The sequence below is a fragment of the Camelina sativa genome, chromosome 12, assembly GCF_030686135.1.
Source record: "Camelina sativa cultivar CO46 ecotype springtype chromosome 12, ASM3068613v1".
NCBI classification, from domain to species: Eukaryota; Viridiplantae; Streptophyta; class Magnoliopsida; order Brassicales; family Brassicaceae; genus Camelina; species Camelina sativa.
In genome coordinates, this window is record NC_141891.1 from 11,846,833 (window position 1) to 11,870,639 (window position 23,807).

At 36.2% G+C, this 23,807-nt stretch overlaps 4 protein-coding genes, 1 long non-coding RNA gene and 2 pseudogenes across 8 annotated transcripts; 2 read left to right on the forward strand and 5 right to left on the reverse strand.

The window, feature by feature from the left end:
* Positions 1–378: 378 nt before the first annotated feature.
* On the reverse strand, positions 379–2,563 carry LOC104731449 (F-box protein At4g22390-like). The gene is made up of 3 exons (XM_010450824.3): positions 1,041–2,563; positions 813–896; positions 379–577 (listed from the first exon to the last, which is right to left on the reverse strand). Exons 1-2 carry the CDS (start codon positions 2,204–2,206, stop codon positions 857–859), a joined length of 1,206 nt encoding a protein of 401 aa, XP_010449126.1. The 5' UTR covers positions 2,207–2,563; the 3' UTR covers positions 379–577; positions 813–856.
* A 1,878-nt stretch (positions 2,564–4,441) lies between these two features.
* On the forward strand, positions 4,442–5,585 carry LOC104731450 (dof zinc finger protein DOF4.5 pseudogene; annotated as a pseudogene).
* A 1,698-nt stretch (positions 5,586–7,283) lies between these two features.
* LOC104731451 (protein BREAST CANCER SUSCEPTIBILITY 1 homolog) lies at positions 7,284–12,035 on the reverse strand. The gene is made up of 14 exons (XM_010450826.3): positions 11,731–12,035; positions 11,572–11,625; positions 11,397–11,467; positions 11,184–11,294; positions 10,576–11,039; positions 10,180–10,290; positions 9,222–10,079; positions 9,034–9,134; positions 8,721–8,907; positions 8,545–8,642; positions 8,333–8,456; positions 8,089–8,254; positions 7,875–7,993; positions 7,284–7,792 (listed from the first exon to the last, which is right to left on the reverse strand). The coding sequence occupies exons 1-14, from the start codon at positions 11,784–11,786 to the stop codon at positions 7,487–7,489; spliced, it is 2,826 nt and encodes a 941-aa protein (XP_010449128.1). The 5' UTR covers positions 11,787–12,035; the 3' UTR covers positions 7,284–7,486.
* Positions 12,036–12,133: 98 nt separating this feature from the next.
* Positions 12,134–13,966, reverse strand: LOC104731452 (pentatricopeptide repeat-containing protein At4g21065 pseudogene; annotated as a pseudogene). Its single transcript, XR_015574675.1, has one exon. The product of XR_015574675.1 is annotated as a pentatricopeptide repeat-containing protein At4g21065 pseudogene (transcript).
* A 176-nt stretch (positions 13,967–14,142) lies between these two features.
* LOC104731456 (uncharacterized) lies at positions 14,143–15,262 on the forward strand. Its single transcript, XR_758613.2, has 2 exons — positions 14,143–14,279; positions 14,806–15,262. It is a non-coding gene; the product is annotated as an uncharacterized LOC104731456 (long non-coding RNA).
* Positions 14,965–18,965, reverse strand: LOC104731454 (hydroxyproline O-galactosyltransferase GALT2). Of its 3 annotated transcripts, none has more exons than XM_087478634.1 (7): positions 17,336–18,965; positions 16,881–17,106; positions 16,438–16,728; positions 16,153–16,281; positions 15,829–16,002; positions 15,620–15,727; positions 14,965–15,497 (listed from the first exon to the last, which is right to left on the reverse strand). In XM_087478634.1, exons 2-7 carry the CDS (start codon positions 17,070–17,072, stop codon positions 15,288–15,290), a joined length of 1,104 nt encoding a protein of 367 aa, XP_087334760.1. In that variant the 5' UTR covers positions 17,073–17,106; positions 17,336–18,965; the 3' UTR covers positions 14,965–15,287. The 3 variants fall into 3 exon arrangements, 2 of the variants coding, with proteins under 2 accessions (XP_087334760.1, XP_010449132.2); XM_010450830.3 differs by having other exon boundaries at positions 16,881–17,122; positions 17,336–18,881; XR_015574674.1 differs by lacking the exon at positions 14,965–15,497 and having other exon boundaries at positions 16,852–17,122; positions 17,336–18,776.
* A 3,268-nt stretch (positions 18,966–22,233) lies between these two features.
* Positions 22,234–23,331, reverse strand: LOC104731457 (dof zinc finger protein DOF4.4-like). Its single transcript, XM_010450831.3, has 2 exons — positions 22,713–23,331; positions 22,234–22,589 (listed from the first exon to the last, which is right to left on the reverse strand). The coding sequence occupies exons 1-2, from the start codon at positions 23,197–23,199 to the stop codon at positions 22,447–22,449; spliced, it is 630 nt and encodes a 209-aa protein (XP_010449133.1). The 5' UTR covers positions 23,200–23,331; the 3' UTR covers positions 22,234–22,446.
* Between the last annotated feature and the right edge of the window lie 476 nt (positions 23,332–23,807).

Below are 23,807 nucleotides of genomic sequence, written 5' to 3' on the forward strand. Positions count from 1 at the left end.
CTGCAATAGTTAATTAATTAGTACCACATTCCCATCTTTTTTTGCATAATTAGCTCCACATTTATTAATAAGTAGTAATATTAACAATTAATAGTATCGTACTAGTATTTAAAATGGAGGCTTATGGAAGTGTTTTTTTTTTTTTTTTGTGGGACTTACATCTTAAACCCCACAAAGGGGGGAACTAGAGTCTAGAGAGCCGCGTCTGACAAGCATATCTTCGACTTGATCATTCTCATCTTCTTGGTGAATATCTTCTTTGATGTGTTCTGTTTCTTATGTGTTTTAAAACAAATTTGTTTATCCACGATTTAAAGTGAGGGTTTTTGTTCGTATAAAAAGGTATTTGCAACGAGATGTACTATTGATTGAGATTAATTGTTTAAGTCGAAATTTGATTGCAACAGACCAAACAGTAAAGAGTTTACATAAAGATTCCAGTCAATCATATTTAGAACAACACTATCTTCCCTTACGACTTGCTACGTACATAGTTAAGCTAATTAGTACTAAGACTTCAAATGGGTTTAGGATTTTGCCATTTCCTTTCCCCCTGGGACTGCTACTGCTACTGCACCTGAAAATCAAACACAGATCAAGATCGCATCTACATGTTTCAAACTAAAACACTTGAAATAGTCAGATTTTAGATGAAGCTCCTAAATTGTTTTATGTTAAACTATTATGACGTTGACTCAAGTTTCACTCCCTAAGACATCCAATAATGTATCTATCTTCAGATTGGATATCTCACATAGAAAAGAAATGAAGATGAGGCCTAAGAAAAATACCAACTCGAGGAAAATACTTACCTTGATCTAATGTTTGGGCGGCTCAAAAGATTCCCCTGCTTTGCTCATAACTTCAACTTGAATCCCTTGGACAGAAATCCACCCCTAAGATTGTGTAACATAAAGAAGTATAAGCATGTTGATACGGTTAACCATTTGAAGATACCTAAGACTCAGATTGATTTTCCTTATCATCGATTTCTACATTTCTATCAAGGAGACAAAACGAGTAAGAAACCACTGGCTCACCTTTTATTACTCTTCTGCATCATCTGATCTTTCCTGCGCTGAGCTTCAGTAGGGTCTCCTTGACATCCCAAAACAAGGCTACTCACGAGGATATCTGCGGTGAATGAACTATCACACTCTATTCCAAGAGTTGTAAGAATCTTTTTACTTTCCAAATCAAACCACATGAGATTCTTGGCGTTGTTAATCTCCATCAGAATCTTGCTCCTGTCCTTGGAATAGAGCAGAGGTCTCACGAAGTCAAAAGATTCTACACTCTCTGGTTTAGGCACCGTAAACATCTTAGTCCAAGATTCTATATCTTCATATTCCCTCAATACCCAAACATCAACATGGCTAAACTCATTGTAACACATCAAACAAACGCAGCCATCTAAGACACCTATATCCATGTTATCTTCTAGATAAAGTTCCTGTGGGAAACTGAGGACTCCAAGGTCATCAGAGGCAAGATCAAATCTGATTATCGTGTTAAAAGCGATCAATCCTTGCTTCCGAGGCAAAATCCAGTGAAGATGATTCTTAGCAACAACACCAAATCCACGGCGAGGCAACACATCGTAATAGAAATAGATGAAAAGAATCTGAACCTCAAAGAGAAGATAGACCCTCTTCCACGAATTCTTCTTCAAGCTGAAAACTTTGATCTCAACAGGGTAACCAAAATTGTCATTGCCTCCTTTAAGCTTAGACTGAAGAATCCTCACAACTTTGAAGTCGTCGCTCACAGAATCATAACCCAAACCGTAAAACACATACTCACGAGTGATGTGACGTTCTGGGAAATCAAGAGGCTCAATTGGTAACCGGTGAATCTTCCTGGTCGACGGATTGAACAGAGCCATGTCTACGGGAGAGTTTACTAAGCCGACGACACCGTTCAAAGAACCAAAAACCTCTGTAAAACCTCCGGCTTGCAGAGGGTGGTCGATGTCGGAGACGTTCTCCGGCGCGTCGAGCTCCACCGTGCGTAGAATGCGAGGTCCTCGGAGTAAGACCATGAGATGGTCTCCTGTTTCGAGTCTGCGACTGAGGTGAGACGAGACGAAGTCTGGACTGTCGATAAGAGAGAAGCATGGCTTCGAGAGGACGCGACAACGTACGAGCGTAGCTGCTGCGAGACGGAGGAAGAGATCGTTGATGAGATCCATCGGACACTCCGCCATGTTCGTTCCCCGGAGAAATTTCACAGAGAGAGAGAGAGAGAGAGAGAGAGAAATTAGGGTTTTCAAAAGGATTTGAGCGAAATGATTTTTGATTTTTTTCGACTACTTTTGTGTGTTCATAATTCGGGTCAAGTTCTCGGGTGTCGGTTGATTCGGATTGGTGAAAACGGATCCGAACTGAAATTATTTCGGTTTAATTTTCGGTTATGTTAGGTTACATTGGTCCAATTCGGATTAAGGAAATCCTCCCACGGTGGATGGATGGAATCAGTGCCTCGTCCTTCCTATTGGCTATTGAGATGATAAATACAAACTTCACTACTTTCTTTAATGCAGAAAGATGAAGAAAAATAGATGCAAACACGTTTCGATTCAATTATTTAGTGAAGTGAGGGTCTTTTTTTTCTTTCTTAATATATTCTTTGTATTTCTTTCTTCTCATCTCTAGTAAATATATGGTATTAAGATCATTACAATTTAGTTATTATAAAAAAATTGGTATAAAATCCAGTGAATATGATTCTTAGCTAATACACCAAATCCACGGCGAGTCAACAGATGATAATAGAAATTGATGAAGAGAATCAGATGGGGATGTGGCTAAAGAAGATTCTTCTTTTTTAGTTATTAATTATTAGTAACCTTTAGTAAATAATTATTCGTAATACAATCTTTAGTTATTACTTATTAGGAACCTTTAGTATTTTGCTGATTTAACTCTAGTATTCGTTCCTTTTTTATTACAGTTGTGGTTGGTAACTTCATGGATTTAGGGATTTGGTGATTGTTGAATTGAAGTTTGATCTGAAAACACCTATCAGAGTATGATCTGATCCGATCATCCAAGCTTATGTTCACAATATGGTTGGTTTGATCGTTTGGTATAGCCTAGTATTGGATCAATTTAGTGTACTAGGAGCTCATATTGCTTCTATCTATTGTTTTGTACGTAGAATCAACCAGAGCGTGTTGTCCAACTGAGAATTGTTAATTCTTAGATGATGTAGATGATTATACTGCTACTGATTGTGAAAGGGACTTGGGTTAAAAGCACTAGCTAGGCAAGAGAAGCGAGCCAAGAAAGAATCATTGGCCACAGTACGTGCCAGTCATAAAGTGATTAGAACTTGAAACTGATGATAAGTCAGTGGTTTCTGAATTAGAAAGTATGATTACGGAACGCTAAAACAGTTTCGACTTATGTGGTTTAAAGCAATTACTAAGTTAGTTCGAGTAGATTTTACTATTTATGTTTCGTTCATAAATAAAAAACCAATGAATATAGGTCATGTACGAGTCGTCGTCATAGGTAGAATATAGATGTAAACCACTAATAGGTGGGTCAGTGGTAGGATGGATTTCGGGTTGAGAGTGAAATTCTCAATACTCCCGGGTTCGAATCTCCACGGCTACAAACACCTTAAGTGGCCACCACAGAAAAATTTAACATTGGGCTATGCGGCCTCTAGGAACCACTCTTGCTGCCTTCGGGACGCACGCCAAGCTTTTGGGCTAGTGGGCTAGTCAGGGCCCACTGGGCTTTGGATAAGTGGATTATCAACAAAAAAAAGTAGAATATAGATGTAGTTCTTATAGGAATATGCCGTTTCTATGTCAAAAGAGATACTAACATGCCGTTTCTATGACAATATACAACTTTAACTCTTTCTGTTTTTACCAATTGTATTTAACTCCACATATATAAAGTTTCTATTAATAACTTTTATAATAAATTTGTAAATCTCTAGAACAAACTTTACAGTAATATTTTTTGATGTGCCAATAAGATCATGCGTGAACCACACTCGCTTACACGTATTATATTTTCTCTATAAAAAAATCATTATTAAATCTCTACTAACATTAATTACTTAGATGCTTTGTCATTTAGAAAATTAGGCAATTAAGAACTCTTTCTACCATGTGTAAACTATTTTACATATTTCTTTATAAAAAAATTTATCTAACACATCATGAGATAGTGTGAGCACACGCGTCGCTTACATTTACTCTATCTCTTATAGTAAATGTATGCAATCTATGTTTGATTTGCCTTAAATTGTCATTACACTCTCAATAGATTTTGTATATGTTTATATGACTGAATCATTTAATTATAGATATCTTGATTCTCCCTTTTTCATATACAAACAAGAGTTATAAATTAATAAATCCTTAGTTTTTGACTAAGTTTAGCCTAAGGTTTATGGTGTATAGATAGATCTTCATATTTTATTAATACACAATCTTTGACACGTTACGCTCTCAATCTCACTTTCTTAAACTCTCAACCCCTATCTCTTCTTATATAAGAAGGGACACCCTCCCAACACCAAAAATCAAAGCAACAACAAAGTCTTATAGTCTAAACCCAAAAAATCAAGTGCTTCTTAGAGAGAAATGGATAACTTGATTGTTTTCGTAGATGAAGACGACAACCAACAACTGAATGGAGAGAAGCCCCCACCGCGAGCGTGTGCAAGGTGTAGCTCCAACAACACCAAGTTCTGCTACTTCAACAACCATCGCGTGTCCCAGCCACGCTACTTTTGCAAGAACTGTCATAGATATTGGACTCATGGTGGGGCTTTAAGGAACGTACCAATTGGTGGAGGCTGCCGTAAAGCCAAGCAAGCTAGAAAAGATAAGTCTCCTGTTTCTCGTATGGTTTCTCCTGACATCCAACAGATTACCCCTGACATCCAACAGGTTAATCATCAACCTTTCTCGTATGTTCAAGAAAGCAATGAGTTTGTTGGATCTTTTGGTGCTTCTTCTTCTTCTGGTGCTGTTGCTACTGTTGGAAACCATTTTGGTTCTTTGTCTGATATTCGTGGTAGTATGGTACCATATGTGCCTCCTCCATCTCAAAGTTTCCAACCAAATCATCGCCTGGATTTCCAAGATGGATCATTTGAACATGATTATTACAATGTTGGATCCAGTACTAATCCTTTCATAAACCAATCAATTGGTGGTGGTTATGTTGATAATTACAACGGTTATGGCATGGAGCAATACAAGTGGAACCAGAGCTTCAACAACACTCTGACCATGAATCATGACGCCAGCACTAGTGGAAGCAGAGAATCTGGCATGACCATGATGAACAACGACAACAAAAACAAAATCATATACAACAGTGTGATCAAGCATCCTTTCTAGAGAAGCATGGTCCTTAATATTCTTAACCGTATTAACTGTTTTCTATTTATAATAAAATAAAAGTCAATTGTTTCTCTTTTATGTTTTCTATTGTTTTTTTTTTCTTCTTTCTAGTTTGCATCTTTTGTTTCTTAAAAAATCAGAAATAAATTGCTTTTCTGATCTTTTTTTTTTCCCTTTGTATAATAATATTAATTATCTATTTTTCTTTAAAGTATAATGTATAATTGTCTAGTAATCACCAGTTTGTTTCATTGTTTTGCAATCTGCATATATCTTTCTTGGTTATGTTATAATTAGGTGTCTTGAGCCAAATCACAAACTAATTTTCAGAGTATTTTTAAATTATGATTGTTATGTAATATCAATAGGGACTTAGAGAATCTAAGTTAACCTCAGTCCTCATCAATGGCACTTGATAATTAATTTCTTGAAAACTTAAGTAACTTCCTTTTTACCAAATTTGTTTTCATATTAATCTATAAATGACTTTTTTTGTTTAATGATTCAATTGAAATTGGGGTTCTTTTTACTAAATACTATCTGTTTGACATAAATAATTATATATTTATTGCAAAAATAGATAGTTAATAAAGAGAAATATGAATTAATAATTATAAAATATAAATTTATTATATTATCATTTATTTGGTCAAAATCAATTATTAATTGATATATAAAACTAATAAGTTTATAACACATTCCTACAATGTCAATTTAGTAGTTGTTAAATAATAAAGTAGATAGATAATCTAAATAAAGTGAGCTTACATATCTCTTATGACCAATCAATAATGATGTAAAACTTAGAAATTAATTGAAATATATTGCCTTTAAATATAATATTTATAGTCTTATTTGGGTGAAATTGAATGACTCTCAGTTTCTTTTGTCAACAACTTAATGAATTTCTATGTTTTAAATAAAAAATAATTGATTTTTGAGAAAGAAAAAAAAAGTGACTAGTTTCCTAATTTTATTTATTTCTAGGTAACTATGAATATATGGAAAAAACCATAGAAAATATTATAAATAGGTACAAGCTGTTGGCAAGAAAAATATGTTATCTCCGATTTTCCTTGTGCCAAAGCTGCCACTTTCTTAAATACTGTTTGAAACATTGTTGAGATATGCTATAGTTGTTGAAATAATAAAACTTGGTGTTATCAGAATTATACCACAAGTATATCAGTCAATGGTACTGTAACTCAGACAACACCAAATTCTGTTACTATGATCACTATAGCGTATCTCACCTGCGTTAGCTCTGCAAGAATTGCCATAGATACATGACTCATGGTGGACATGACATTTCAGGAGAAGCTAATCGTGCAAAGATAGATAAATGTTGGTTTCTCATATTATTTTACACAATTCACCATACATATTCGTATTTTTTTAAAGTTAATTGACATTGCACTACACTCTATAAAGTATTCTTATAAAGATAAAATTATTTAAGATAAAATTTCAGTCTATAAAATAATTATTTTACTTTGACCCGGTAGTACTATTCGAACATACAATACTTGTAATGATGCTTAAATTCTTTTTGTGTGGAAGGATAACTCCCAAAAGTGATATTATGGTTGCAACCGTTGTTGTCCATATGGAATTCGTATTTCTTAATGGTTACCTTTTTATACTAACATGTCACATGTGTTTTTTCGTTTCACATCGCATTATTTCCCTGCATTTTATTTGAGAATAGAAAACAGAGTGGTGGTTGCATTTGGCTTGCATCATCAAAGGGGGATATATAGTGATCGTAGTAACACCAAATTCTCTGTTACTACGATCACTATAGCGTCTCTAACACCAAATTCTCTGTTGCATTTTCTGACCCGCGTTGCTCTATAATTGTCATAGATACATGACTCTTGGTGGACATTTCAGGAGAAGTTAATCAAAATAGATAAAATGTTGGTTTTTCATATTATTTAACAGAATTCTCCATACATATTTGTGTGTTTTCAAGTGAATTTTGACATTGCACTGCACTCTTAAAAGGATCCTTATAAAGAGAATTTTAATGAAAAATCCTTATTAACACAATAAATACTCCATAGTCCTACTAACGAAAGCAGAAATCCAAAGAGTGGTCTCACTAGTTTGTTATATCAAGTCTAAAATTTGGCAACCTGCAATAGAATCCAAAACCCATGAACTGCTTGCAGCTCTGGCTCTAGCAGATTTAGCCAAGGCTTCAGCATCAGATCTTCTCTGGGTCAGAGTTTTCTTCTTGCTAGGCTCAACACCGAACACAATGATAGTTGAAGCTTCATCTTTATCATTAGAAACAGGCCGCCTGCGCAGGATCGTTCCTCCAGCTGCTACAATCAGATCTTGTAGATACCCTTTGTAGGCAACCTCGAAATCTCCCATAATGTAAAACTGTAGTCCATTAAAAAGTTTTGGTTTCTGCATATAGAATGAAACCATTTAGGTGAAATATTCTCAAGTCAATTGTATCATAGAGAGCATCACAGATACGAATTCTAACCTTCTTTAAAGCTCTTTGTCTTCCAAGATAAGGTCCTTCTCGTATTCCATGAACATCCATGGTAATTTCATACGGCTCCTCGCTTACATAATTTTTATTCAGCATACAGGCCTTAATCCCTGCAAGAAACAATATACAACACTTAGAAAATTGGCAATTCATAGATTGCAAACATATATATATGCTTCATTGCTAATAAATTAAAAAGCCTTACAATCAATAGTTAGTATCCATTTCCCCTCCAAAATTGCCATCATAAATTTGAGGGTCCTTTTGCAAGCTCCATTTTCATTGATTGATGCAATGACATGTGTAACAGTTGGCTCCCATTTTTTTGAGATTGTAACTCCAGACAGTTCCGCAAATTCTGTTATAACAGTCTGCAATCCAAGACATCATGGATTTGAAGTTTCAACTCGAGGGTTGCTTATAGTAAAAGAGTATATATATATACATACCTTCTCTTCCACTGTGAGCCCTGAACAGGATAAGACCAATTTCTTGGATCCACGGAAATGCTTGCTCTGGAGCTCACCGATGTCAGTTTGTTTAGAAACTTGGTTAGACTCAGAGTGCAGTGGTCTAGCAATGATAATGATATATGATCAGCTGTCTAATTTAAAATTTAGAATCACATCATAATCCCAATCAAAAGATAAAAAGGACATACCCTTTAGGGGTACGCTTGCATTTTCTTTCTTTTGAATTAGTCTCTTCACAGGGCAGCTTAATGGATGCATCCAAAGGGCATAGCATTACAAAGTTTTCCTGTTGATAAGAAAAGGTTTTACAAGAACTGCTGTGTAAGGAACTGTATAGATCTTCTACAATATATGCATCACTTACATTATCCCATCTGCATTCTGGTATCAATTTTGCACACGTAACATGAAAACTATTCTTGCAACTCTTATTGTAACAACCAAGTGCTGCGCCTTTAAGCTTACAACAGCTGCAACTTATTCTCCGGCTTCTTGTCAACTCCCCATCAAGATTCACTGCAGTAAGGTTCTTGAAGTATACATTTGGAGCCCTGAAAAAGCAACACCGTTTCTTACGTTCAGTCAGTGGTGTACCAAAAGCACATGTGTCGTACCCAAGCAGTTTAAATGATTTCAAAAGGCATGAGCGGATAATTACTACTATCCAGATTACTTACCATTCAGCACAGTTTTTGTGAACATGTATGACCTTAGACCCACCATTAAAATCTGCAGAGACAGGTTCACCTCTGTGGTAGTGAGCCATTTCTCCTGAAGCCTGTTCATATAACATGCCAATTAACAAAATAGTAAAAATCAACAAAGGTCAACATCTAAGACTCCAATGTGAGATAGTGAAGCCAACCTCTGTGTCTTCTGAAGAGTGACAAAAGGCACATGCGAATTTCTTTGTTGAAGGTCCATCACATCGTAGCAACTGTGCACTACCTCCAGATGAAGACTTAGTCATCCCTGAGCGTTTCTCTAAAACTTGCATGGTAAGATTGTCTTTATCCACAGTGGATTTCTTTTTCTTTGTTGAATCTTGTTTATCACCCACTTGATTCAACTCATCAGTTAGGATACCATTTCCATGCGATTGTGTAGCTTTGCTTGAGATCAAATGGGAATCTAGTTTCAATCTCTTTTCTGAAGTCTTCTTTTGAGTTTTCTCAGATAGATCTTTTAAAGCGGAGCTTGCATTGGACTTTCTTCCCCTCTTCTTCAGAGTGGGTTTCTCGGTGGGACTTTGTTTTTCAGGATGTGTATCAGATGAACCATGGGCTCGATCCTGATCCCCCTTTCCCACAATTTCTGTTTCAAGTGAGAGCTCATTAGATCCTTCGATCGGGTGAGCTGGAGAGGATTTAATGCTAGATCTTTTCCTCTTTGTCCCCTGTTGCCCAGCTGCTTCCTTGGATACATTTAGATCAGACTTAACTCGTGAACTCTGACCCTTACTTCTTGTAGTCCTTTTAGCTTTCACATTTTCATCAGGACTCCCATCATTACTAATTATTGTGCCAGAAGTCGAACGACTATCTTGTTTCTCACTAATGTTTGCTACTGCAGATGAGTCCATGTTGTCCACCAGTGAAACCCCAACGCTTCGTCTAGTAACTGTATTATTTCTTGCACTTCCTGCTTTGCGGGTTTTACATTTGGATAATGCTGCTTTAGATAGTTTCTTTTGAGTGAGATCAACCTCACCTTTGCCTGGGACCTGCAAATCGATTTAAATTTTGAGTTCATTTTAATATACTTGCTGACATTATTAGAGAAAACAAAGACCTTGGTGTATCAGATTGAAGAGCTGCCTATACCTTGGCCTTCACAGGACTAGGGAGAATCTCCGGGGAACAAGGCCTCTGAGTCCATTCAAACATTTCGCTGTCAAACATGTCTCCTGGATTGGGCTTATCTTGCTCATCTGCCTGAAATACCCATTGAGAAAAAGGTAAGGTCAAATATTGGATTGAATCAGGGCATTCATGTAACTGAGTCTGATATTTATGAGTAAGATGTGTCAAAGACCTTTAAACTCGCAGTATTCAATCTATATTAAAGATAACCTACACGGCATAACTAAGATTTATCTAACACATTTCTATGAACTCAGAGCAAGTGTAGCATGTACCAATACCACAGAACAACATAATGCAATATGAATACTGAAAGATAGCAGTTACAAAACGCTATTGAGGTTTCCAAGTACTAACCTTTGATGGGCTCTCATGATCTGAGTCCATTAAATCGCTGAAAGAGGGAACATCAACAGGTGTAGTATCTAAAAGTTGATCACTTTGTGTGCGTTGACTTGAGCTCTCTCCGTCAACCTCATCTCTCAACCAAAAGAAGGGTGGCAGATCTCCTCCTTTATTCAGACTTGGATGCTCATCCAAACGAATCACAGTTTTCTCAGTGAAATCCTTGTTATTTCCAGCTATCTCAGTAGACTCAGTAGGTTTAGCTAAACTTTCAGAAGAAAGATTCTGCAGCAGCTGAACCCTTTTCTTGGTTTGGGATGAAGGTTTCATAACAATAGGCCCAAGTTCATCTAGTTCTGTTTCCTTGGTTTTCCCATACTCTTTCCTCTTGGATGCTCGGCTCTTCCTAGATGATACCTGACGATTCTTATCATTTGCCTTTTCAATGGAATCATCTCTCGCATGCTTTTCTTTATCTGTAGGCGCACAAATCCCACTTTTAGACAACTTAATGATTACAGAAACAGTTTCAAACATCATCAATCACTGCCTTTTGTTTCATTCAAGATAACCAAAATGACAACTCATCGATCCAGTTAGACAAGAGTAAGAAGAAGTACCTGATGGTGATGGATTATTATTTTGGCTAACGAATAAGTTGACACCAGAAGCATCTTCCATGTTCTTGTAAATACTCACCAAGCTATCCATATGAGGAGCACCACGAATCTCTAAAAAATACAACACAGTCATTATAAGGTAAGGTAGTACCTCTATCTGTAAGACCAAATAGAAGAAAAGCTGAGAGCAACAAAGAGGATGAGAAGTAGTACCTCTACGATGGTATGGGATTTTACAAACTGGACAAGTAGCATCCAGTTTCATAGATTTTACTATACACGCACTTAAAAATCAAAAAGAGAAGACCAGTGTTAACGCTTGAATAGACTACAAAAGCGTAACAATACGAAGAAGAACAAACTAAGGTAAGGTAAGGTAGATACTTACTTGCAAAAGACATGGTTGCACGAAAGTGAAACTGCTGAATTAAATAGACTCAAGCTGCCAACAACAACAAAAAATCAAATCGAAATTGAAATTAGGGTTTTTTTTTTTCGCCGTGTTCGTCATAAAACTCAGAATAATAATATGAGCAAAGAGATTTACCAAATAGGACACTTGAGTTCTCTTCCCATCTTCTCCAGATGACTTGTGTCCGCCATTTCGATCTTCACTGAGAGTAACGAACAAATCAATCTGACGAATGAATTAAGGAGTGAAGCGGCTCTTTGGGTACTGTATATAGATATAGAAATGGTGAAGCCTGAAGCAGAGTGAAGCGTGTCCTTCAAAGAGGCTTACCATGTAAGCTTTAGGCTAAAACGTTTCACGAGAAAAAGCGCGAAATTTTCACCAAAAAATTCCAATATCCCGCCATTAAAAAAACACACTCAATTTTCGATTTGCCCACTTAAGTTTATAAGTTTTTACGATTTTGACTCATTACTTTTAATTCCTTCAATTTTACCCCCCATATTTTTTACAAATGAATCCATCAAAATTTGAACGATTTGTGTTGAAACGGGAGTCTATTTTTACTGCATTACCAGTAATCTTGACAAGAACAAGAACCATTTTTGAAATGGTGAAACCTGCTACGGTCTCTTACAACAATCTCTCGACTATAAACCTTTGACACAAGTTTGATCGCCGAGTGACAATCTGCGCAGACTCTAAGATTCTTCACGACTCGAATAGGTGATCTTTCTGGTGTGCTAATTAGTATAAAAGCAATAGCTATCTTCTCACTGTGATAGACCAGAGCATTCTCTTTCTCTTCCTCCTCAACATCAACATAAACGTTCGAAATCTGTGGCACGTAGCCTTCTAATCTCAATCTATCAGTCATTTCTTTCAGCTTAGTGTAAATCTCTTTGCTTTGCGGATGAGACTTATCACCCATAAGAAACTCATGAACTCTGTTTCCTACTTCTACTAAACTGTGACCGGGGACTTTTCTCACACCGTCTCTTAACATTTGTTTCCTTATCTTTTGCACATCGGACCAACGCTGCTCAGATGCATACATATTCGACAAGAGGACATAATCCCCGCTGTGGTTCGGTTCTAGTTGTAGGATTTGGAGTCTGGCATATTCTGCTAACTCTGCATCACCATGAACAGTACAAGCTCCTAACAATGTTCTCCAGATCACAACATTTGGCTGCATAGGCATTTTCATAATGTATTCATACGCTTCTTTCACTTGTCCAGCTCTAGCTAACAAATCAACCATACAACCAAAATGTTCAATCCTAGGCTCAATCTTATACTCTTCTCTCATTCTCCTGAAATACTCAAACCCTTCCTTCACCATCCCACAATGGCTACAAGCGTATAATATCCCCACAAACGTGATCTCACACGGTACTAATCCCTCCTTTGATTCCATATCCCTGAAAAGCTCAATAGCTTCTTTTCCAAAACCATTAACAGCTAAACCAACAATCAATGAAGTCCACGAGACACTGTTCTTGTCCACCATTTCATAGAAAAGTGTTTTAGCTTCTTCAACTCTTCCACATCTCCCATACAAGTCCAATAGTACATTCCTGGAATGTAAGTTTCGTGTCAAACCCACTTTGATCATATACACATGGATCCTCTTACCCAACGTCAAAGCACCAATCTTGGCACAAGCAGACAACAAGCTTACGATTGTGAACCCATCAGGCTTGATTCCTTTCGAGTCCATTTCGTTATAAAGCGCTAAAGCTTCGTTTGGTTTACCGTTTTCTGCAAACCCATTAATCACAGAGTTCCAAGCTACAAGATCTTTCTCAGGCATTTCATCAAACACCTTATACGCACTCGATAAGTCTCCGCAATTAGCGTACAAATGAAGCAGAGAGTTCTGAGCAAATATCAACGAACCAAACCCACTTCTTATAACAACCGAATGAATCGTCTCTCCCAAACGAACATCCGCCGTTTTCGCCACAGCCTTGAGAAGAAACGGATAAGTATGAGTATCTGGCTCGACCAAACCAGATACTTTCATTTCACGGTAGAGAGATATAGCAGAGACGGAGGCGTAGTTACTACTGCACTCAGCGTAGCCTCTGATTAAAGTGTTCCAAACAAAGATGTTAATGGGTTTCTCAATCTTGGAGAAAACCTTGTGAGCGTAAGACATGGGAGGTGGAGAAGGAAGAGATACGAGGTAGAAGATGAGGTGCTTTCCCATCTCGGCGTCGGAGATCGAGACGCCATGGCGGATTGAAAAAGCGTGGATTTTTCTTAGTTTCGTTAGCGATGATGAAACGCCGTGGGTTTGCAAGAGAGTTATGCATCTCTCGACCATGGGAAGTAGCAAAACAGAGGTTTCTGAACATGGAGGCATTTTTGCTCTGTTTCTGTGGGCATTGTCGTCAATTGCATTTAGTATCGAGGAGAGTTCCATTATTAATCATATAAAAAGACTTCGAAAGATTATACCTTTCCAGAACCCTAAATTTTGAAATCAAAGTGGCCAAACAACTTCGACAGCCGCCGCAGAAAGATGCATCCTTCAAACTTCAAAGATGAACCAAGCAGAGGGTTCGACTTCAAAATGTCAAAATCCCAAAAGGGTTGAATTGAGAGCAGTATCTCCAAACCAAGAGTTATAAACCAATCAAAGGATGGGTTTTTGAATCAAGAATAGCCTTTTTGAGGTAAGATTCTTCTCTTGGTGAGAACTGAGAATGGTTGAGGTTAAGCTCTGATGTTACTCTATCAATATAATCCATCTCATTGCCCTAGTTTGACACTTTTTACTCTCTAGTTCCGTCCTCTTAACTGTTTATACTTGAGAGGACAACTATATCTATTATGTCTCGTTGCTTTTCTTGATTGATTCACCGTGTATCAGAACTTCATAGCCGTGAGGTTTTGGCATGAGGCTTAACCACGGTGATAGATAAAATAAAAATCAATAAGCACATATGGCTGTATCCATCTGATCATGAAGAGATTAATTGGCAGTCTTAGAGCTACAGTCAGTTTTGTTGTTCTAAGCTCTGAGTTTTCTTCATTCCAGTTTGTCTAGGGACTTTTAGAAAGAGCTTCTGCTATTGACCTGCAGACTCTTAAGATTGATGTTTAGATGCTCTGTTTATACAATCACTCATGGATGCTGATCAATTCATGACTCTGTATGCTAACCAAGCTTTTATGTTTACGGACATGTGACATTTACAGGATGAGGATTGTGGCAAAACACTGAGAAAGGAAGCAGACAACTCGGCATTACCTGGATCTTGTGAATGCCCTCCTCCATTTCTCTCTTCTCAACGGCAAAAGCTGAGGAACTTTTTGGATAAGCGGTGCAAGTTACGCAGATGATTAAGAAAATGTAACTTGATGAAAGCCAAACTCTTGATTCCGTAACTCAAGCTAAACATAATGGCCAGCAGAGTAGCTTAATACAGTGACCTCAACTTCTCTTTCTTGCTAGCCACATATTGCTATGGCAAATTTTTTTTGAAAGAATATGCTTAGCTAACAGTATAAATCTCAATAAACATCCTACTTCATGGACACCAATGTACAATAAGAGATTGTTATGTTCAATGTGTAAATGTGTAAAACAACTACTGGCACCAACGAGGAAAAATACAAAAAAGGTTAAGGTGGTGCCTAATCTGTAATCCTGTTATCTCCCTACCAGTGCTTCGTTTTTGTCATCTGAAATTGCAACATTGTGCTCGGCCTTTCAATAAATTATCCCACAAGCATATCATCTGACTCGGAGATTGGTAATGTGCAGTGTAGTAGTTCAGTGTGCATCCGTATTGGCAGAATTTCCAGCTGTGTGAGTATTCAACAGGCTGCATGGAGGCGTTGAATTTCTCCACCCACATTCCCATGCTCACATCTTCCATCTTGAATAGCTGTGACAACAATATGAAAGTAGTTTAGTTCTAGTATCAATTCAAAATGGGAGACACTCTTATGTTCACAACGGTAAGAGATGGAGATGGAGATGCGGTAAGAAAATGAAAGATGGTCAGACCCTAAGCTTTTGTCTCGAATTCTGAGAAACAATATATTTAGCAATGTTGATTGAAATTATGTATCCGGGTCCATTGGCGTAAGGAGGGTACACAGCTTCTGGCCACTCCTGTTACAGTAAGAAGTAAGAAAAAATGTTAGTGACTGAGGCAGCTTCTGATACTGAATCATAAAAGAGTGTATGCAGGCAAAGTACACAAGCCATTGTACCTCCCATGTAACTGCCCACTTGCCAGTTCTAAGAGGACGATGTCGAAGATTTAGATTTCCCATATAGAGTGATTTTTCCGGAGAGACTCGATCGATTTGTTTCAATATTGATTCCACTCTGATGAATGTGTCATCGTCACATTTCATTATATATGGAGCTGTCACATTCTGGACCTGAAAGGTAGACATTTTAGACAATCATAATCAGATTCCTGTAAAGTAACTACAAGGAGGGAAACTGTAAATAATCCTTAATTCCTTATTAGAGACTATATACAAAGACTTAAATAGAGATGGAGTTGTGACTGCAGAAATGATCAATACCCCAAATTCACAAATAGCAATTGTCTTAAGGACCACAAGCTCGTAACGATCCATAAAGGGCAGAATCACAATGTCTCCAAAATATTCAGCCTCTTTCTTCAGCATTGCATTGACTTCTTTTCTTGCCTTCTAAAATTACATAAATCAACAAAAGAAAAGTATGAACTTCAAATCAGTAATTCTCCACCTCACTAGTCCAATAAAATCGATCTGCAGTATGAACTTTCATAAAGATTTTGTTTCTGGATTATGCCTTAACATAAGGAAAGGTTGGTAAGAACTTACAAGTGCAACAAAGAATCGTACTACTACATCTGAAGATTTAATAGAAGGATGCTGCATCCATGTCTTTCTCACTGCCATGCGCTCTGAAAAATGGTTAGTTGCTGATAGAACACCCATGAAAAGGCGAAAAGGACTGCCAGGCAATGGAGGAGCTTTCCATTCTGAAGAAAACTCTAATGCTTTCTGAGGTGAGAAACTCGGATGAGATGTTGAAAGAGAAGTAGCATGAACAGAGTGAATATCAACATCTCCAGTAACTGCCAGCCCTGTGGCATCTTCTATGGTAAACCCCTGAGAGGCCAAAAATAACAAAATATATTAAAACCAATTATCAGACACCGAGGAGACGAATTCTCTTGGTTTGACTACCAAATCATATTATTGAGTGTTGAGACCAATTAGTAAGGCATATACTAGTATAACGCTCATCTGATATCACACACCGGTCGATAAGGGAATGAAGACACATGCCTTCCTCCTACATTTATATGGAAACCATCAATTCCAGCTCGCAAAGTTAAGACAAAGACTCTGCCTTCCGCAAAAGGGAATGACCAAGTGACCTCTGGTTTCTGTTCACGTCCTATAAACCGTTTGAACCAAGAAGGTGTCTTCGAATCCTTTGAGTCCACCATGTCAATTATGTCATCCTTCGTCCACTTTTCACATCTACGGAATCCATCAACTGGAATAAAACATTTACTTTGTTGAAGAGGAAACAAAAGAAAACATAAATATACAGAACTAAGAAAAACTAAGGTAACTAAAGATAAGACTTCTGGGGATGGGCTTGCTACATTTCTTGCAACTGATTTCAATATGACATTATCGTATATGCGTAATCTGATCTTCCACATCTAAACTAATAAGCAGTTTATGATGGATGTCAAAATCTTACCAAGCATGTCTGTGTCCTTCTTGGATGGAGTACCATCACATCTTTGAGAAACCCCCCACTGCATCCTATAACATGTATTGTGTTCAATGACAGGCCGGTGATTCCAATCACCTTTAATTCTAGGATTCAAATGAAGAATCTTAGGGGGATATTCACCGTCCCCTGTCTTCAGCCCTTGCAACTCAACCATAAATTGTGAAACCATAACCATTACATCGCCTCTTGTAAATCTCGAACGCTGAGGAACAGATTCTTTATGTGCGTACTGTGGAGTTCCAAGAATTGTAATAGAAGATCCTGCAGCAAGACCACAGGGAAGCAACATGGTCCCATTGGCTTTATTCAAGTCATCTCCATTCATTGAGATCTGAGAAGGACATGATTCCACCTTCCCTTGGTACATGGAAGGACTCTCTTCAAAGTTTTCAACCTCAAACTTATCAACATCTTCCCAAGCCTTGGATCCAAGCATCCAAGCCTCATCTGCCATTCTTTCAAAAGGTGACATATGGATAGTTCTATTCCTACGTCTCATGACCTCTCCCGAGATTCGACCATACCGAAGTGGCTGAATCGGTTTAGATCCACTTAACTTCTCTTCTTGCGGCGCATTATGAGTAGTAGAAGGCCCACTTTGAATATCTTCATCTTCTAGCTTCCTATCTAACATGTCACTGCGTAAAGACTCGCTTAAACTAACATCAAAACCAGTAGTATCCCTTAACGCCCCATCTAAACCACCAGTATCCCCACTTAACATAGCAACCATCTCGATGAAATGTGGGAACTTAAACGCTAGGAAAACCAAGTAAAACCCAGCTATAGCTAGCAAGAAATGTGACAACTTGAACCTCCTTGAACTATAAACCCCTCTAAAAGATTCGCTTTTTACCCTTTTCATTGTTAAGGCTCAGCTATAAGTCTATAACAAGTACCTCCCCCAATCAAAAGCACTCGACTTGTTGGTTTCCAAATCGAATCAGTGTGTCAAAACTGCAAATGGCGTGTTATAAAATGTAGCCAATTCATTATACGAACAACTTCATCCAAAGAATTACTTTTTAACCTCAAAATCTGGTAAAGAGATGGACCCAGACCCCTTCACAGTAGTAACAGCTAAAGCTTGGCACGATCTGATGACTCCACGAAAATCCAATCAAATCAACCCAGATGTCTCGATTTGATACGGCTCTTTCCAAATAGACCAATTTTTTGGCGAAGAAGATATAGAAAAAGTTACTGAATTAAAACCCCCAATGAAGCAGAGCAAATCAAAAACCTTACTTTAGTGGTTTAATTCTCCTCGAATCTAGGGCTAGAAGATAAATAAAACAGAGGAGAAACCCACTCAGGAGAGGGGATGATGGAGAAATCACAACAAGGAACCTTTTTCCAATTTTTAAATTCAAATAAAATTGTCCCTTTTTTCTTATCTAACAACAACAACATACAAATTCAAATGCGTGCGTTTTTTTAGTAAATCTCAGTTGAAACTTCAAAGGGTTTTAATTTCTCTGTAATTTGTCTCCTAATTTGTAGTTAAGATTTCTTCAAATTCATGCTCTAATAAGCTTAAGTGGTGGTACTCTATATTTTTTTGACATGTCTTATTTTTCTCAATTTTAAATACATTATTTTTCATAAGATTTAATTATACTTTTATACTAAGAATATATTCTATCATTTTTAATATCCATTTAGTAATTATATATTTTCTAATGAAGTATCATTTACCAATATTTTATATAGTTACCATAATATTATTATTTGTTATATAATATTCATTTGTTATAAAGTAAATAATACAATATAATTATAATTTTTGTTCTAAAAGATCAATTAATTTTATTCTAAAATAAAATCAAGATATGAAAAATTACAATATTTCTTTGTTGTTAAAACATAATTTATTTGATTCACCAAAAAAATAAATAATTTATTCTTAGCGGTGTAATTTATTACGTTTATCCAAACATTGCATGAGTCTTTTTCTAGTATACTAGTAAAGTTAAGTTTTAACTTCTAAGTTAATGAATGAATCATAAAAAAAAACAAAATCAAAATTGAAATTTACTTGTTTACCACAGGCTTTAGTTTCAGTTTAAATATAGTTTTGAATAAATTTCAATTTTGTTCATAGATATGTGAGTGCATGACCTTTAGAAGAACATTTAGCGAGTATCTCATTACGCTTTGTGCAACGATCACACTTTCGTACTTCTTTAATTTGACGGGTACTCGATCTCATTGTTTTCGTTTGTGAGCGTCGTAGTCAAGTTTTCCTTATTCGTTGGGTATGCTAAAGGATTGGATTGTTCTCTTTAGGGAGTGCAAAATTTAATTAGGGTATGGTCTACAAGATCATGAGTATGGGGTTATGTATGCGTTGCTGATTAGTCCCGAACCCCGAAGTGTTGAACTTCTTTATGAACCGGCCATTACATGTGCTAACAAAATGACTTGTTAGTTGTTAGTTGTTACCCCCAAAAAAAAAAAAAAAAAAAAAAAATTTGCAATACAGATTTTATAATATTAGTTTAGATGCAATATATAGTTAACTAAAGTTTGATTCTTGCTACTATTCGAATACATGTATGTGAACATTTCTACAAAAACTACATCTTTATTAAAATGGGGTTTCGAAAATTACAATACTCTTGTAGAACCCCGTATCTAATACAAAATTTTAAACGGCGGCAATGGAGAAGTATATATAGCACGTCTACTGAATCGGACCTTTTACATGATAATAAAAAGGTCGGAATCTTAAGAAAACTATATATATAAATAAACGTACGGGTACACACAAAAATATCGACCCGATCAAATACAAGATACATCACACGTATGTGGTGGATCTAACTAGTTTTCGAAGGCAGAAAAAGAGCTTCGAACCTCGGCAAGAAAATTCTTAGAACTGCTAGATCCGGATATAGAAACCGAACTAGAAGAAGACGAAGAAGCTGAATAAACATGATGATGATGCTGAGATGTTTTCACCATCGTACCACCATTGAAACAATCGTTGTCTTCTTCTTTGATTGTGTCTAGCTTCTGCTTCGCTGCTCTGTGCCTCCTCATCACTGTCACGAATTGAGGTGGAGCAACCTCGGTTACAAACCTAGCTAGACGAGAAGTTGCCATTTCTTGCTTGATTTCTTTAGATACTAAACAAGAAAAGTGTGTAAAGAAATCAAAGGAAAGAGAGAGATATATATATTTTGGTTTTGATTTATGAAAATGCTTGAGATATGAAACTCATATATATATATGAAGATGAGTTGGTCAATTACCCACGTCGTAGGGAATTTGTTTTTAACGTTTTGTACCGTCAATAGCTTTTGGTATTCAATGCATAGACACGTGTATTGTAAGTCTTAATTTTGTTTTGTCGTGAGCTATTCAACTCAAAATTTGAAAGGTTTTTTAATTAATGACTTTTAAAACCAATGGTCTTCTCTATATAACTCTTCTTTAACATATCGTCGATTATGATAGTAAATTGGGTGAAATTAAACTACTTATTTACAAATAACACTCTACGGAAAAACAGTACTATCGATGTTTCATAATTAGTGCCTCGATTAAAAAAAAAATTGAATTGTGACACTTTATCTTTAGTGGTAAATTAATTCACATAAACCACATTAGCCAACTCACTATGTGGTTATACAATGCGTTTGCCAAGTTTTGAAAACGATATATAGAGATACTGAAATTAAATGAATTAAGTTCAAAAAGAGAACGTGTCGAAATCGTTGTAAAAGACCTCATCTCTATCTCTGTCGGAATCGATGCCTGACAAAATCTAGCTTTTTTTATCTCATTTGTGTTAACCGGTCGTATGATAACCCACGTATGAGCTACCAAAATCTGAACGTTTTGTGACTTGTCAATGTCCTTGTTATAACGAGATTTTTCTTTAATATCCACTAAAGATTTTTTTCTAAGAAATTGGCCGTGTGGCTATGGAAAATCTGAGTGAAACTTTTAGGTAATCTGAGTGAACAACATGTAACTATTTAATGTTATTTTTAGGTAGTTCAACATATATTCATAATTACACATAAAATTTATTCAGAGACACATTTATCAACAATAAATCAAAATTTAAAGAAAGATATTCATTAAAGACTATAAATGTTACTACTATATTTTTAAAAAATATTTCAATTAATTTCTATGTATTACATCATTTTTTTTTGGTCATATCTTATAGAAAAAAAACTTAATTTACTTGGATTTACCTATCTACTTGACTACTAGATGATTGACACTTTAGGACTTCTTTTGTAACAATAAATTTTATGTATAATATATTAATTGCTATGAAATTATGGTCATTTCAGATACTATTATTAAAGTATTAAGTATAAAAATAATTATATTGTACATCTATAATTATATTTATCATTGTTAACTACTTATGTAATTATCTATGATTTTTTCCCCCGATTTCTTTAGCCAATCATTAAACATTTATATCTAAATTTACGAATTATGAATAGCATTATAATATTTGAAATAAAAGAATAGCATTATAATCATATTGAATATTTGGGTTGACTAGGACAATAGAAACTCATTCTCAATCCGAATCGAGAATACAAAATCAGTTTATCAAACCGAAACTTATACACTTTGAAAAGTGTATTTTGTAAAATGATAGCTTTATCATATAGTTTTCAAGAAATTATCAAATGCCACGCTAAACTTAAAATTGTGTACGTAGTAGTCTCGATCGAGATTACATGCCGATTTTTTTTTTTTTTTGTGTGTGTGCAAAACATAACGATTTCTATTAGACGCATTTTGGTTTGGGCCGTTTGGCTCAAGTCAAGCCTTAGCAAATGAGAAAGTAGCAGATTTGCAACAACCAAAAAAAAAAAAGGAATCGGTGACGCTTAGATAATTATATATTACTAGAAGAAAAAAAAAGATCAAACAACTGATGTCTGAATCTTTTGGGATACAAAGATGCAAACTTAAATAACTAAAAAAGACCCAACCAAAAAAAAAAAAAAAACAGAACGAAACATTAACTTAAGACATAGAGAACATGTAATACGATAAACTCAAGGACCATGTTTTTTCCAAATTGTTAAGAAGATCTAATCAAACAGGTACTTCTGATCTTTGTTGTCGTTGTTGCTGTTCGTCTCGGTGTCTGAAGATCCTCTGCTTCCACTAGAGCTTGCTTCATGATTCACATTCATAGTGTTGTTGATGCTTTGGTTCCACTTGTGCTGATCCACTTGATTTATGAAACAATTGTTATGATTATTAACATATCCACCACCAATTGATTGGTTGATAAAAGGATTACCAATCAAATCATTGCCAACATCGTAATAATCTTGTTGAAACGAGTCCTCACCAAAATCCAAGCGATCCAGCAGTACAGGTCGAAGACCTCGAACTTGAGGCACATTGGTTACACCACGAAGTTCAGCCAAATAACCCAAATGCTTCCCAAGAACGGCAGCAACAGCAGCAGGAGAAGAGGAAGAAGAAGTAGAACCACCAAAAAGTCCAACAGACTCGTTGTTTTCATGAACAAGTCTCAAAGGTTGATGATTAACTGGTTGGTTCTCAAAGGTAGCCACCTGAGAAACAGAGGATTGTTCTATCCTTGGACGCTTGGGCTTACGGCAACCTCCACCAACCGGTACGTTCCTCAAAGTCCCACCTTGAGTCCAGTATCGACGACATTCCTTGCAGAAGTAGCGCGGCTGAGACATGTTATAGTTGTTATAGTAGCAGAACTTTGTGTTAACAGAGCTACACCTTGCACACACTTGCGGTGGGGGCTTCTCTCCGTTCAGTTGGTTCTCTCCCTTTGCGAAAACACTCACGTTATCCATTTCTCTCAAGAACTATTTGATTCTCTCTTAAGAAAAAGAAAAAAAGTCTTAAACTATAAGACCTTGTTGTTGCTAGCTATGCTCTGTTTTGTGTTGTGGAAGGTGTGAAGGTGTCTTCTTATATAGGTTCTTGGGCGTGGAAATTTAAGAAGAGATACGTTTCGGGGTTTAGGAGAGTGAGATTATGAGTAAAACGTGTCACAGATTTTGTATTAATAAAATCTGAAGATCTATCTACACACCATAAAAACCTTAGGCTAAGCTAAGTCAAAGATGCAAAGCTTTTTCTTAATTTTAACTCTTGTCTGTATATGAAAAAATTTAAGAATCAAGAAGCTATACTTAAATTGGTCAAATCCCACATACAGAAGAAAATCTAGGGTCATTGAGTGCTTAATGACAATATAAGGCAAACCAAACATGCAATGCATGGTTTTATGATAAGAGAGATTATGTGAAAACACGTGTGCTCACGCTTTATCTCACGATGCATAACTATATATTTTTTGCAGAAATTTCTTTATATGATGTTTGAACAATGATTTTTTTATTAAAGAGAAAAGACCAAACACAGTTATTAACTTTAATATGAAATTAATGTTATTTAT

Excerpts from the sequence above, each read along its gene's own strand:
- LOC104731457 (XM_010450831.3), bottom strand. The coding sequence starts at position 23,199 with ATGGATAACGTGAGTGTTTTCGCAAAGGGAGAGAACCAACTGAACGGA. Across the intron at positions 22,590-22,712 it reads GCTGGATCGCTTGGATTTTG|TGGATCAGCACAAGTGGAAC; the intron begins GTGAGGACTCGT and ends TCATAAATCAAG.
- LOC104731454 (XM_010450830.3), bottom strand. The coding sequence starts at position 18,236 with ATGAAAAGGGTAAAAAGCGAATCTTTTAGAGGGGTTTATAGTTCAAGG. Across the intron at positions 17,123-17,335 it reads GAAGGACACAGACATGCTTG|TTGATGGATTCCGTAGATGT; the intron begins GTAAGATTTTGA and ends GTTTTATTCCAG. Across the intron at positions 16,729-16,880 it reads CTTCATTCCCTTATCGACCG|GGGTTTACCATAGAAGATGC; the intron begins GTGTGTGATATC and ends TTGGCCTCTCAG.
- LOC104731451 (XM_010450826.3), bottom strand. The coding sequence starts at position 11,786 with ATGGCGGACACAAGTCATCTGGAGAAGATGGGAAGAGAACTCAAGTGT. Across the intron at positions 10,291-10,575 it reads ATCATGAGAGCCCATCAAAG|GCAGATGAGCAAGATAAGCC; the intron begins GTTAGTACTTGG and ends TGGGTATTTCAG. Across the intron at positions 9,135-9,221 it reads ACTCTTCAGAAGACACAGAG|GCTTCAGGAGAAATGGCTCA; the intron begins GTTGGCTTCACT and ends TTATATGAACAG.
- LOC104731449 (XM_010450824.3), bottom strand. The coding sequence starts at position 2,206 with ATGGCGGAGTGTCCGATGGATCTCATCAACGATCTCTTCCTCCGTCTC. Across the intron at positions 897-1,040 it reads ATGCAGAAGAGTAATAAAAG|GGGTGGATTTCTGTCCAAGG; the intron begins GTGAGCCAGTGG and ends ACACAATCTTAG.